Genomic DNA, 15,692 nt, shown 5'->3' on the forward strand with positions numbered 1-15,692 from the left:
CTTTTTGTAGACCACATGGGAGTCATTATAGTCGTTGAGTTGCTCCCAATGGCTATAAATATAGTGGTTGGGGAGATCCCAACAACTATATTGGTCTATCACCAATATACCCTTATTCAACATAGAAAAGACAAAAAAATGCAATTAAAAAAACAAAAAAAACAAAGACAGATCTGCCCCTAATGGGCAGTGCCTATTACATTCAGGTGAAAAGACAAAAATGCTCTAGAGGGCATTTTTTATTACATATATATATATATATATATATATTAAAATACACATATATATATATATATATTAAAATACAACTCATATTTTAACATGAATAGCTCCCCAAAATTTGGTTTTGATGTTTAAAGCACATAAACAATATAAATGCTTGTTTATCTTTGTTAAGAGATGATCAAATACACACGTACCCTTACAGGAAAATATGTATATATATACATATATATGTATGTATGATTGTTCTCAATTAAGTGTGTTACACTATTTTTACGTACTAAATTTTGTGATTTGACAAATATTGACTAGAGTCTTTGTCACATTCTTGGCAGGCTGGGCATCTCGTTCATACTTCTCTGACAACGGATCGACAGCTATAGAAATTGCCCTCAAGATGGCATTCCGCAAATATTCTTTTGAGCATGGGATCCTTTCCGATCCTACCAATGGAACATTAGAGGGAAAAAACATAGACTTCAAGGTTAGTTTTTTGTTGCCATGATAGTTCTGTTAGTCAAGTAGTTCACTCTGAATTATGATATCCAATCCCTTTGTTAGCTGTGTTAATGAAGTGGGTTATATTTTGAAGTTGAACCAACAAGAGTGTTTCTTGTTTGATTACCTGGACACCAATCAATTTTGTTTCCATTAGTTAGTGCTTGGATGGTGTGACCAGAGTGCTGCAACAGTTTTAATAGCAAAACTTTGAATATGGGGATCTAAAAAATGGCCATGATACTTATATCTTCTCTTGTGCTTTAACTCCAGACTATAAGGAGACTATAAGGACTTCTGTTCTTATGCATAATCTTTTACTTGGATGCGGGCTGTGTCACATGGACACTTTGCCATGTTGACACGATACAACACAACACTTCATGAGCACAATCAAACCTATATCGGACATGGTCAAAACTGTCTCGCTAACTTCATCTATTTCTTGTTATGATCTTGATTGTTCATTTTGTATTTACTTATGCGATTGCTCTTTTAAAATTTGTCATTTATTACATTACATTATCAGTTTTCAACTTTCATTTGCTATTAATGCTTATAAGTATAATGATTTAGATTTGATGTTGTGTGTGTACCATCTAAACCAGAGTTACCGGAAGCGCCTAGGTGTATGGGGAAGCATGCTTCCCCGATATGTGCTTCGGAAGCACGAAACGTCGCCCTTCCGAAACGCGTGGGAAAGCGTCCCCCTTTTTTTGGGAAGCGCGCTTCCCTTTTTTGGGAAACACGCTTCCCCCTCGCTCCCCCACACTTTTCCCTCGCTTCCCCATTTTTTCATTTTTTTCGCTTCCCCCTCGCTTCCGGTTCGCTTCCTAGGTCGCTTCCGAGACGGTTCATAATTTTTTTCTAAGTGGTCCCACGCTTCCCCGCTTCCTAAATTTTTGAAAGTGCCTCGCTTCCCGCTCCCGCTTCCCCTATCGCTTCCTCGATTGGTAACTCTGATCTAAACCCCATCCATATGGAAAGACACTAGCTGCCAATTTCCCCATTTTAGGCTTTTAGCAGCAGTCTTGACCATCACTAAAGATAATTTGAGTGTGCACGCCTGTTTGCATCTACCAATCACCTTATATATTTGTAGAAAAGAGTAAAATAATATATATATATATATATAGTACCTGTATCTGTGGTCTTATCTTAATCTAAAATTGCAAATTCCTCCGAAAAAAAAAATGCAAGTTCTTCCTACCATTCTATGTTGAAAACTTTCTATGCTTGGGAGGAAGTTGGAAGTTAGTGGACCAATATAGAAGTCTAGATCATCTTGCTGTATTGAAGAATGCTTGCTTTTCCTATTTCCAGGTCTTAGCTCTTAATGGTTCTTATCATGGTGATACTTTGGGTGCCATGGAAGCACAAGCACCATCACCATTTACTGGCTTTCTGCAGCAGCCATGGTATATCAATACTAACACTCAATCACTTTTTTGCTGTGTGATTAAGATCCTTTTTTTGTTGAGTTTGCTATTTGTTTTTTGAAAGCTTGGATATGACACTGTTCTTTAAATTTCTATCACTTGATTTGGACTTTTTAATTAGTCAGAGACCTGCTAGATAAATTTGTGTAGTTTGATTTACCGGACCATTTTTTTTGGTTTGCTCAGAACTCCTTGAAAAATCTTGTGGTTCATTTTAGTATCCGCATGTAGAGATTGCTAGATATTGCGATTCCATGTGTCTGTGGTAGTGTACAGGCTGAAGTGTGGTTGGGCTGGAGCGGCATGGGAAAGTTGGGTGCAGAGAGCACCCAGGTCTAGGATGTTAGCTGGGTCCAATGGGCTAAATCCATGTACAGAATCCAATTAGAGTAGAGTCTGTTATAAATAAGCGCATGCAAACATGATTAGTCATCAATTAAGTTAGCCTTGTGCTTTGAATGTCTCTCTGTTACTCTCGACATGTCTCTCTCACCCCTGTAATGAAACACAAGTGCTCAAGAGAGATGCCACAAAGAGCTATAAAGGGCTAAGCACAATCACACAAGTAATAAGCCACAAAAGGCTATGCACAATACTCACAAGAGGAACAAGAACAGATAAAAGAAATAATAATCTATTGAGAAAATGCTTAGAAAGGCATGTTAAATTGTATCCCATATATATATATATATATATATATATATATATATATATATATATAGAGAGAGAGAGAGAGAGAGAGAGAGAGAGAGAGATTTTTCATATATATGATTATGTATCTATCTATTTATATATATACAAATATATATACTTTTACTTTTGTAATACCCACTAGGGGTAAATCTGTCTTTTTCCTATTCACGTACCTTTCTTTTTTGAAATTTATTTTCTTTTTCTTTTCTTTCTTTTTTGTTATTTTTGTTCTTTTGGCGTTTAGCCATGGAGGGGCCCACCTCATGTGAACGTTGGGCCCCTCCAACGATCACATGAGGGCGCCCCTCCAAAGGCCCTCTCGTGTCTTATAAATAAGGGACTTTCCCTTCATTGTAACTTAAGCTTTTTTATAAAGCTCTCACTTGTGTTCAATAAAAAGATTCTTTTTATTTGTATGCCTTTTTGCATTTGTATCGGTGTGGGTGTTCATCTTGTGCCTTTATGCAATTGAAGGTAGTAGGTATTGATATTTTTTACTACTTGCAAACAGTTTAATTGAGATTTGAGATAGCTTGTCGTTCCCAGAGAAAATGATTAATGAGGTCTGAATTAACCAAAGAAGGAAAGCCTATCATGGAATGGTAGAGGGTTTGAGTTAAGCTGAATTTCCCCTAAAAAAGTTGAAGATAAAGGATTAGCATTCTATTCCATTAGAAACTTTATAGAATGTGGACTTTGAATAATAATACGTTTTAATATTTGCAATAATTGGCAGACAATAGCTAATTTGGAGAGAGTGAGGCTAAATAAGAAAATTCTACCAAATTTTTATGCATTTATTATCGTGAGAATCCGACATAATGACAAAGGTTTAAAAATTGGAAAAAAAATTATTGGCAGCCATATTCTCGTGGGAAATTGATTTTTTTTTTCTTTCAGAAAATATTGGCAAAAATAAACAAACTAAAAAGTAGGAATGAAGATATGTAAAAAGGCGCAAGAGATAAAAATATATATAAATACAAGATAACTATTTTTTCCCACAATATATCAGATATAAATGTGAATATCACGATAAAATCACTTTGTTTTGTTAAAGCAGAAACATCATGCTATTTGAAAATATCATCGATATTTTGGCTTTTAAAATGGTTACCATGATATCGAGTTTTTTGTGTAATGTTGCTGGCTTTTGTCACCATGTTTAGGGGGCACTTAATGGGTAGCATTAGCGAGAAGACTAAAAGGAGCATGTATAAGGTAGGTGGGTTTGGCTTGATCGGAAGTCAAGGCAAGACTGGGTTAAATAAAGTACAAGGGCATATAGATGCACATGCTATTTAATTATTTTTGGGTGAAGTATTCTAATTTTTGTGATGCTCAAGGCATGTTCTTTTTTCATGTTTCAAACCGTTTCTTTCTGATTTTCTTGTGTTTAGCGGTCAAACTAAAACTTTCCTTTGAGCTTGGCGCAGCCTATGTCATTATTTACTGCTTGCATAGTTCAAAAGTTGTAGAAAATTCCTAAATGTTTTGATTTTGTTAAATTCATTTTCTTTAGTTTGAATCTGTCATGCAGCCTATTGGATAGGACTTTGGGACATCTTAGATAAACTAATGGCATTTCTTTTCCTGTCACCTTCAATTATCATGGGTGATTATTTGGCAGGTATTCAGGTAGAGGCCTTTTTCTTCAACCTCCAACTGTCTTTCTCAGCAACATGGATTGGAAACTTCAGTTGCCAAGTGTTCTAGGGTGCAATAATTTTAGCAGAGATGACCTATGTGAGTGGCATATATTTTCTGTCATCATTGATATCTCCTTATACTATCACCTTTTTTTGAAAGTTCTTTTTTTTTTAGCATTTAGCTCTCGCAGTGAGCTATTTTCTGGAAGCAGGGACACTTCAGATCTAGCCCGAACATATTCTAATTATGTATCACAGCAGTTATCCTTATTCATAGGATCTAAAGGTTCTCATATTGCTGCATTGATCATTGAACCAGGCAAGATCCCTTTATTTATTAGCTTTTATGTTTTGGCATGATTTTGAGTTTAGTAGCTTTCTTGGAAATACTTGTACTATGTTTAGATTGTCAGATGTAACAGTATGATGAGTGCAACTCTTTTGTCTATGAGTTGAGTGTGCCACAAATGCAATGCATGTCTATGCATAGCAAGAAAAATATTTAATGTAATAAATGGGATAGATTTTATGCATGGTTTTAGCTGTTAGTTGCGCTTTGTTTTTTGATATGGGGGAGGGGGGAGGTGCTCCTGGCTAGAATAGGCTAGATATATATCTGGGGTTCTAGTGATTAATCATCTTATTATTCAATTGCATTTTCTATATTGGAGTTAACCTGTCTATGTTTCTGTTTTATATCTAAGTTATCCTGTCCAACATAAACCAAAATGGATCAATTTATGTAACTCTTTTTTGCTTGTGTCTTGGTTAAAGCTCAAAATATTAACATGCATTGTGCATTTGTGATATAATCAAATTGACCTATTATCTTAACAGCTGATTGTCTATGTCACAGGGACTCGGCTAGCAGGGTGCCGCACCCGCGTCGACGCGGGTGCGGCACCGGGTGCAGTCAACCTGACCCTGGGTGCGTTGACCGCACCCAGGGTCATTCTGGTCCATTTTTTTTCTAAAAAAAAAAATTCCCTATGAAATGGGCTGCGGAATTAAAAAAAAATCGGGGGTGGGGGGGGGGGGGGGCGCTGCCCCCCTGGACCCCCGCCCGCGGTCAGCACCTGCGCCGGGGGAAACCCCCGGACCCCCCTTATATATATTTTACATTTTTGCCCCTGCCGCACCCCCGCACCCGGGTTTTTTGGAAGTGCTGAATCCCCGCACCCATGTGACATAGCTGATTGTTTTGTTTGATTATCTTGTGCCATTGCTTTGTGTCAAATAGTTTGTCCAGCTTAGTGGCTTCAAAGTTGAGATTTGTAATAGTTGAATCATTACATATGGCATGGCTCCATAACAAATAGGGTCACAAGTTAATCACTATTTGGTAGGGTAAAAAAAGGTTTTTTATGTGACTATTGTCTAGTCATTGCCCGTGTGATTTTTCATATCAAACAAAGGTCTCTGTTTGGGTTCTTTGTCCAGGTCAAGTCTGTTGCACCTTAGGTTGTGTTATATGAAACTTATAGCGGCCAAAATAAACTTCAAATTCTTGGTATTGTTTCTCTGCACCAGTATATATTCTGCCTTTGTGTTGGTTCAACCATTATAGCAACAAGTATTTGTGTAACGCCCCAAAATTTCAAACTTGCGAACCTTTCAGAAAACAGGCAAGAGAGTAGAAAAAATCTCTTTCCTTCAGAGTTTGTTTATAAAATCAGCGGAAGACTATTCTTTTGTTGAATTTAGAAAGACAAGCTGGCAACTTTGGGCACGTTAGCTAAAAGAACCAAAAAGTGCAAAATTCGGATATTCAAAAGAAAACCCATGACAAAACCCACAAACGTCCAGCAGTCACATTTGTGACCATTGGAGAGGGTCCCCAACGACTCTATGTGGGCCCTATTCCAACACAAAAAACAAAAACAAAATATAAAATATAAAAACAAAAATAATAAAAATACAAAAAGGAAGTTCCTAATGGACATGCGTATTTACAAGTGAAAAGATGAATTTTCCCCTAGTGGACATTACAAAAGTCATATATATATATATATATACTTTAACATTAGTGTCTGGTACAAAAGAAGGCTCTAGCATCCTGCATCTAACATTAGGGAGTTGAATGGTGGGTTTGCATGTGAGGAAACAAAGAAAATAGGATTGTGAAAATACAGACTTGGGTTTCCGGTAAAAAAAAATGGTTCTGGTTGGGTTTCCAAGGAAAACTCATTAATCCTGGAGATAGTGGGCTATAAGCCTTTAGAGGCTGCTGTGGTTATAGGTCATCCATAGATACTTAGGGGGAAGATGAGTTGAAGATAAAGGGAGATGATGCTTTTTGAGTCATTCTCCTGATCTTCCATGCTCATAATTTTGGGACTTTTGTATCTCATTGGCCATCAGGTTGCTTCTCAGGGATAAAAACATTTTATACTTGTATGTTGATATTACTGAAGGTTCTGTAACATTGTTGGAAGCAATAGAGGACAAGATAGATGTGGAGTTAGTAACTTTACAATTTTCAGTTATATGTGTTCTTTTCCTTTCTGTAATGTTTTCAAAAAGTCCATTATTTGTCACAGGAATGCTAACTGTTGCATATTAGCTATGAATGCAAACAGACTTTCTAGTTCTTAAGGATGCAGGTTCGATTCCCACTATCCACCCATGGTGGAGTAAATCATGACTGCAATGTAGTCTGTCATATTCTTGGTGCCCTATTTGTCTATTGTCTTTTCAAGTGAATTGTGAAGGTCCAATTTGATGATTGTTTTTTCAGTTATTCATGGTGCTGGTGGGATGCATATGATTGATCCACTTTTTCAAAGGGTCCTTATCAATGAGTGTCGTGATCGTAAGATTCCAGTTATATATGATGAAGTATTTACAGGGTTTTGGCGTCTTGGAGTTGAGGTTGGTTGGGGAAATGCGATAGGAGTCTGATGGATTATTTCTTTCCAGGTCATTTTTCTTTCTTAAATGAAAATTTTGTGTTTTTTTTTTTTCAGTCTGCAACAGAATTATTAGGTTGTGTACCTGATATAGCCTGCTACGCAAAGCTGATGACTGGAGGAGTTATACCTTTGGCAGCTACACTGGCCACAGAAGCTGTTTTTAATGCTTTCAGTGGAGACTCCAAGGTTTTTATACCACTTTATATGACAGAAAATGTTTATCCGCTTTTGTTCTTGTTGCATAGGGAATCCCATGTAGAGCTTGCTTTGCCTACAGTGTGAATGAAAATTAGTTTCTTTAGCTATAATACTTGCAAGATAGGTAGTTCTATTGTCTTATATGTTTGCAAAGTTTGTGCATGTCGGATCATGTCATGCCTTGTTCTAAGACTCAGCTAACAGGATCCCGTGTTCCCACTTACATGGTATTTCTGTGTGGTGAAGCATATCATGCTCTTATATCATAGAGATAAAACCTTCCCATTTTCATTTTTGCTCTGGTTTGTAGTAAGTATGAACAGAATTCATCCTAATAAATTGAAGGGTTGTATGTGTTATATGTGTGCATGTGTTTTCCCATCATGGGCATGCATGCATGAATGTGTGGCTACAACAATCAGATCATTCAAATGGTTTCATGTTTTGAATTTCACTACCTGTGGTAGATCAAATATATTTTTTACCAATGCTATCCTCATTCCTTTGCGCAATCGACATGTTGTATAGGTTGTTGTATCATCACCAATACAGCATTTTCAGTGAGAATTCTGTTGTCCCCGTGAGAGCATGATAATTGAGACTTAAGAGTTTTAGAAGCGGTAGTGTGTGTGTGTGTGTGTGTGTGTGTGTGAGTGAGAGAGAGAGAGAGAGAGAGAGAGAGAGAGAGAGAGAGAGAGAGAGAGAGTTGGCAAAGCAGTTGTGACTTTTATGATAGGTGAATGTTTTCAAATCTTCACCTGTCTTTTGGTTATCTGATTTGTTTCCTGTGCATGATTTTACTGCTAAATTTGTTGATAATACTTTAATATACATCTGAAAAGTCCTCAGAAGAATTTAACATATTTATCTGTGTTACGTGTTTTTATTTCCAGCTCATGGCACTTCTCCACGGGCACTCTTATACTGCACATGCTTTGGGATGCACAGCTGCAGTTAAAGCAATACAATGGTTCAAGGACCCTCAAACTAATCCTAATATTATTCCCCAAGGAATGCAGCTAAGAGAGGTTTGTTTCTTTTTTCTTGTTGGTTTGAGCCGGGTTGTACAAGCAGACCTAGAATCTGATGCTTGCCCACTTAAAGACTTCTCTTTGATGGCAGGCCATTCAAGTTACTGGTCTTTATATTGTTTTTCTTGTGCTTGTATTGACTTGAGAGATCTGCTAATGCTTGCAGTTATGGGACTCTCAACTTGTCTACCAGCTGTCATCCAATTTAGCCGTGAAAAGAGTAATAGCTTTGGGAACACTATGTGCTGTAGAACTGAAATCAAAAGGCAATGATTCCGGGTATGTCATATGGTGCTACAATTTGTTATTTCTCTTGTACAGTGCTGCCGAGGGATAATCCTGGTTACTTATTGGCAGTCATTTGACTTGTAGTGTTATTTTCATTTGAAACCATTAGTATATTTTATGTAGTCAAAAGCACTAGGTGCCAGCCCCCTAACAGCCTGGACTGTGATTAGGTGCCATCTTGTTGGCCAAGGAGTTAGGGAAAGAATAAGAAGAAGAGGGATGAGGAAGAGGAAGAAGGCCAAGAAGAGAGAGAGAGAGAGAGAGAGAGAGAGAGAGAGAGAGAGAGAGAGAGAGAGAGAAGGCGGAGCCTGGTACAGTGATTTAGTTTGTGAAGGGAACTTGTGCGATAAATTGAGAAAATTTCTGCCTTCTTAAAACAGATCAACAAAATATCAGCAGATAGAAACATTGTCTTAAAACCTAAATATTATAACAACAGAAATGAGGGTAGTAGGTGCCAAACATTCATTTCTTAATGACTTTTTTTAATTGACATTCTTTCCATGTGGTTTAGGAATATAATTAAAATTTTATATGGGCATTTGTATGTAATTAAAAAAAAGTGTTATTTACATGGCACATTTGTATTTTTTTTAAACCAATGAGTTACCGTTTATAACGTAACCTCTTTGTCTCTCTTAAAAAAATTTAAGTATTTAATCTAGGATCTCCCTAAACTATCTACATATAAATTACTTCTTATCAAAAGCCTCTCTTTTCTAAAATGTCCCTCCCTCTCCCTATTTTTCTAAAAACGCCTCTTTATCTTTTTCAATACTCCAAACGTCCCCTCTCTCTATAAATCTCTCTCTAATGTATCCCCTCGGCAGAGAGAGAGAGAGAGAGAGAGAGAGAGAGAGAGAGAGAGAGAGAGAGAGAGAGAGAGAGAGAGAGAGAGAGAGAGAGAGAGAGAGAGGGTTTTGTGCTCCAAGATTGCCTTATTGGTTAGTCGAGGTCGACTAGTCAGTCGAATAGTCAACCTAGTATAGCCTAGCCGGCCGACGTGAAGTCATCCGGCTAACAGGCCCGTGACTGAGTGACTAGGCATGACTTTAACTACAGTAAATGCACTTATAGAAAAAAAAATCACCAAAAAATTGTGCTAAAAATGTCATGGACTAGTATGATTTTATATTTAATGTGTGGATCCATTCTATTTCACAATCAAAACTCTTGAAATTACTGGCTGACATTTGCAAAACCATGTAAGGATTAATTCTAGTGTTTTGAATGGAAAGTGATTGAGGTTGTTGATTTGTCCCATGGCGATTAAATTACAAACAATTTAAGTTAAAGGAACAGTATCATGTATCATGCCACTGCCATGATATATTTCGAGTATGGCGTTACTTTTGTGGTAAGCTCAGTTTATTGTGATGATTTTTTTTTATAGTGATGGCTGAAATAGGATGATAATCATGATATTTTGAAAAAGGACTGCCGATGCTTGCCTCTAGGATGACAGTTTGTGAAACTTAAATATGTGTATGTGCGTGCATGCATGCTGCTCCTACATGCTCATTTTTTGGTTGATTTGGTATGGAAGATTCTGAATGGGTCCCATTTGGCAAAGGTGTAACTTTGGTGATTTTATGCAGGTATGCTTCACTATATTCCAGCTCTCTTATAAAGAAATTTCGTGGAGATGGTATCTACATGAGGCCACTGGGGAATGTTATTTATCTTATGTGTGGCCCGTGTACATCCCCTCAGGTCTGTCACCAAGTTCTTGAGAAAGTATATGAAAGAATCAATAGCTCCAACTCGTTTTAACTTTTTTTACTGCAAAGGAGGATCAATCATGTTCTCCCTACTGAAATGCTGTAACATGTTGATTGGAACGGTAAAAAATTGTTTAGGTTTTGGCTTTGTCTAGTTTTCTTTAATTTTTTGTTACCTTTTTAGAAGTGATTCTTTTTTGGTGATGATGATAGTATCACCCTATCTGCTATTTCATTTGATTATCTGCAATTTATTGAGTGTTGATAGTAGGAACCTACAAATTTAATCTCTATAATTTTTTTAATAACAGTCATGTCTTAGATTATGATACTTTTATATGCAGACGTTTTTAATGACAATTTAAAGTCAATCACAATGCACTAAAATTTCATGATATGAAAATTGTTTTTTCGACCCCAAAAAGTTAAAAATGACTTTTTCATTTGAATGCATGTAAATGTTCAATAGAACTAATTTAATGCTAGATGAATAGTTTGTTTAACGGACACAATTGCATGCTTTGGTTTTGGTTAGATGTCGAACCCAAACCACATTCCTAGTAACTGCACTCCCCATTTTGAGTCAATGGATTTGGTTTGGTCTACTCCTTGTATGGTTGACTTGATCTATTGCCATTACAGTCCTTTTGTAAAACAAGTGCGAGTGTTGTTTTCTACACATAAAGCTCCAAAAACTCCCATATTGTACAAATTGGAAGCATGTTATGGCGGGTCTTGACTTTAGGGGCCTATCTCAGAATAACTTGTCATTAGGGCTTCTAACAGTTCGGGCAGATATTCTATCCGAGACTGATTTGTTATTTCCAGATTCGGATTTTTTAAGTAAAATCCAAGTGTGTATTTGGATCGGATTTGGATCTGTTCAATGGGATTACTTTTGGATTTGGATCAGCATTTTAAATCAGATTGGGAATTGATCCTAATCAAAATCTGGCCCGATCGTACTTTTTATACACGTAATAAGGTTGTTTTTGTTCTTTTTTTTTATCCAGTATTATCATATGTATTTTGGATTCGGATCCAATCATACCTCAGCTGATCTGATTCAGATCTGGATTCAACATCAGTAGGATAGCAGTCATATCGTAGAGGTCTGGCCTGCCACATTTTTGTATAGGGATGTAAACAGTTTAGATTCGGTTTGTATGTAACTGGTACCATATCCAACTAATTGGATGTTAGTTAAATGGATTGGAATTTGGATTCGGATTTGATGAGTGAAAAGCCCATGCAAAATCTAGATTTTTACAAGTAAATGGATTTGGATATTTGTTGGGCTCAGTATAAAAAAATAAATCAAACCATATCTGCATCCAATTATTATCTGTTAGAGTCTTGGCTTGCGAAATCCCAGTACATAGTGTCCGGTTCAGTCAGATCTAGAATAAAATCCAATCCATTGGCACCCCTACTTTTGTAGAACATGTATGAATCTTTTTAATTTCTAAACTCTTTTTGGGAACCTATAGGTGGCAATGAAATGCCTAATCCTGGATATATGAAATTCAGGATTTGGGGGCTTTGAGAGCTATATCCTTCGCCATTTTTGGAAGTTAGGTAGGAGGAAGGTATGGAATAATTCATTAACAAGCAAAGATGTGTTGAATGTTGGACGTTGAAGATAGCAATAACAACATTCTGAAAATTGCAGTGGAAATGGGGTGATAGGAGGGGGGGGCTCACCCATCCCATCTCCAAAATATCTGGCATACTCGGCTCCTAAATAAGCTAGGGAAATCAGTGTTGAGAATTCTTCATCCATGTCTCCTTCCCCTTCAACTCCTTAATGTTCCAGCTCCCAAACAGAGCCTTAGTTGTGCTTGATTCTGTAGTGTCATTATATGGAAAAATGCACATTTTGGGGGAAGTGACAAGTAGGCCTGCAAATGGGTCAGATTCGAGACCCAAGGCGTTTGGTGCATTGGAGGGGGCCTTAGCTACTATATGGGTGGTCAGGGTTCCATTCCCATGAGTGCCAAGCCCCTTGCATTAATGAGGGCAAGGGATAAGCCCTTGCTGAACAGAAGCCAGTTGATTCCCTGCGGGCAAGGGGTGCTCTGATCCAGAGGGTGGTTTCCCCTGTCTTTCATTAAAAAAAACAGGTCAGATTCGGGCCAGTCCTTGCCAAATCTGAATCTGAACATAAAAATTTGGATTGAAGAAGAACATGATGCAAAACTCAATCTAACAATGCTTTTCTGCCACAAGTACAAAAGAGGGTTGCAAACTTTGCAATTTTTGGCTGTCGGATCCGACTTCCCAATGTATTTTAGGATCCAAGATCCAATCCGTTTGCAACCCTAGTACAAAACAGGGTTGTCTTGAAAACCAACAAAATTATTGAGAATATTTTAGGAAGGAAAATGTCTTACTTCCCATATGGCAGAGTACAACAGGTCGTGCTTGTCTTTCAAGAACAACAACAGTGCCTCTCAAATTAATAGGATTACTAACATATGGTCCAATTGAATGGATAATAGTATTTTAAAAACATACTTTAGTAGTAAAAAAGTGTAGGTCCAACCAAAGTCTGTCTGGTACCAACCACATAAGAATGATGACATACTATGGGTTGGATTTGGCTTTGTCATAATATGCTAGGCACGTTTACTCACTGTAGCAATACACCAAATACCTTTTCAATATTATTGAGCGATATGCAAGTGGATTGGATATGGGCTGTATCATAATGGATCGGAATCTGAATCGGAATTTCAGACAGTAAGTTTGAATCTGAATCCGAATCCTAAATCGTTCTGATGAGGTAGATTTTAATCTGGAACTGAATTTATATGGAATATTGATGTTCTGCTCCGCTCCAGCGTCAAATATCAAATCCAGTAAAAATACTGTTGAAAAAACTGCAATTTACATGTAAATGTACATAGAAATTGGATTTGATTTGTTGATCCAAGTTCGAGTCCCGGTATCCAATATCTGAACTTAGGATAGCATCAAAAATTTTATTTAAGAACCATTCATAAAAGAAATATTTAAGAACCATATGTAAAATAGTGCAGCGAGCACAAATCAAAGGTTTGACCAAATCCAATCCATTTAGGCACCTACTCAAACCAAGGCGGGTCTCATGCTGGATCCATATATTGGGTTCCATAACTGGGTCTCAGTAAAAATCTTCTCAAGGCAAGATTCGATTGATCAGTTGGGCAAGCCATATCCATGTGAATTTTTACTTAAAAAAAACAAATTTTCCAATATACGTGGCAAAAAATTTCTAGGTAGGTTTGAGAAAATAATACCAAATGCAAAAAAAAATCACAAGAAAATTCTTTACACCGCTAATTTCCTTTTTTCACATGAAACAAGTGAGAAGATTTCTTTTTTCTGCAGAATTGGAACTTTCCTCGCTATTTCCCCACTTCAAAACGTGACCTAAAGATTTAGATCTGACTATTGAAGAGTGGGTCCAATCATGGATCCGGATCTGACTCTTATCTCAGCTTTTGCATGTTGTATTCATTTTTTATAAAACAGATTCTTAAGACTTGGACTTATACAAGTTGGGTTCGTTGTTCCATTTCCTCAACTTGACATAACCCGAACCAAACTAGTTATTTGGATGTGTTTCGGTACACCTTAATGGGTCCAATATCTGATCCATTCGCAGTACTAGAATCAAACATCGCCCAAATCGAATAATATTTTTTACCCGATTCAGTTGCTGTTAGAGCATATAGTTGTTCACTAGATTCGACTTGGATCTCACTGGCGCTCATTATATTTGTTTCTAATGACTAAGATTCAGGTATACAGCTATACACCATCTGAATATGGATGTAAATGGTTTAGATTCAGATTGGATGTGGCCAATACCATATTGGACTGATCGGATTTTGGCTAAATGGATTGGAATTCAGATTTGGATTCAGATGCTGAAAAGCTCATACGAAATCCGCTTTCTTACATGTGAGTCGATTCAGATATCTGTCAAATTCGGTTATTTATCATATTGGGTAGCAAAAAATGAAAACCGTATTAGCATCTGTTGACATGGTTTTGGCTTACCAAATGTAGGGATATAAACGGTTAGGATTCTGATTGGATGTGGCCATTACCATATTCCACTAATCTGATGTTGGTTAAATGGATTTGAATTCGGTTATGATTCGAATGGTGAAAAGCTCATTACAGATAAGCTTTTTTACATGTAAATGGATTTGGATATTGGATATTTGTCGGATTCAATAGTAAAAACAGAAAATAACCTACAATAAATATGACATGTTTTTCTAAAATTCTACAATTTATACTATTCTTTTGATGTCCAAAATCGTAAATATTAGATGTTAAAAAGTTCTTTTTACCCTTAGCACATGTGGACTTCATAAATATATGTGATTTTTTTCTCAAATATGTGATTGTTTTATACAAAATAGTCTTTGTTCTCGTATCTGTATCTCTCTAATCAGACATCAAAAACTTATGTGTTTAGAGTTATTGAAAAGTGGAGACACAAGCTTGCAATTTTTCATGTTTTGAGTCAGAATCAAAAACCCTTATAGGTTTCCGTTTATGAGTTTATAAAAACAAGAGATAAATAGGTGTGGCCGCACTTTTTTTTGTATGTTCTATGATATTTTTTTTTTGCCAACTGTGTTGAAAAACTAAAAAAATAGCAAAAATAACACACAAATTGGAATGTTAGCTTTCAAACACCACCAAGATCATCTTGATCTAATGAGTGATTAAAAAAAACATCCTTTAAAAGATAGACTTTTTAATGTATAACATCATATAACTAAAAGGTAGATTTAAATAATTTTTTTTGCGTGGACGAAGAGGTCTGCATATATTTTATGCGAGGATGAGGAGGTTCACATATATTTTATGCAAGGAATAGAAACAACAACAACGCCTTCATCCCAAACAATTGGGGTCAGCGATACGAACCAAAAAGAAAATCATTTTGGGTCCTTACATGAATCCTTCTCCTCCAATCATTTTTATCCAATGTCATGTCCTCGAGGTTCAAAGCATTCATATTCTTTCTTATCATCTC

At 36.6% G+C, this 15,692-nt stretch overlaps 1 protein-coding gene across 1 annotated transcript in view; it reads left to right on the plus strand.

Annotated features, from left to right (window-relative positions):
* Nucleotides 1–10,901, plus strand: part of BIO1 (adenosylmethionine-8-amino-7-oxononanoate transaminase) — a 33,550-nt gene extending 22,649 nt beyond the window's left edge. Inside the window, exons 6-14 of the mRNA XM_090009618.1 lie at nt 558–706; nt 2,044–2,138; nt 4,483–4,598; nt 4,677–4,820; nt 7,239–7,372; nt 7,468–7,599; nt 8,505–8,639; nt 8,809–8,921; nt 10,529–10,901. Of these exons, the coding sequence (XP_089865744.1) occupies nt 558–706; nt 2,044–2,138; nt 4,483–4,598; nt 4,677–4,820; nt 7,239–7,372; nt 7,468–7,599; nt 8,505–8,639; nt 8,809–8,921; nt 10,529–10,703 (1,193 nt within the window). The 3' untranslated portion in view covers nt 10,704–10,901. The remainder of the gene's footprint in view (nt 1–557; nt 707–2,043; nt 2,139–4,482; nt 4,599–4,676; nt 4,821–7,238; nt 7,373–7,467; nt 7,600–8,504; nt 8,640–8,808; nt 8,922–10,528) is intronic.
* The last annotated feature ends 4,791 nt before the right edge of the window (nt 10,902–15,692 follow it).

This window comes from Nuphar pumila, chromosome 6 (genome assembly GCF_984573655.1).
Source record: "Nuphar pumila chromosome 6, dmNupPumi1.hap1.1, whole genome shotgun sequence".
Lineage (NCBI taxonomy): Eukaryota > Viridiplantae > Streptophyta > Magnoliopsida > Nymphaeales > Nymphaeaceae > Nuphar > Nuphar pumila.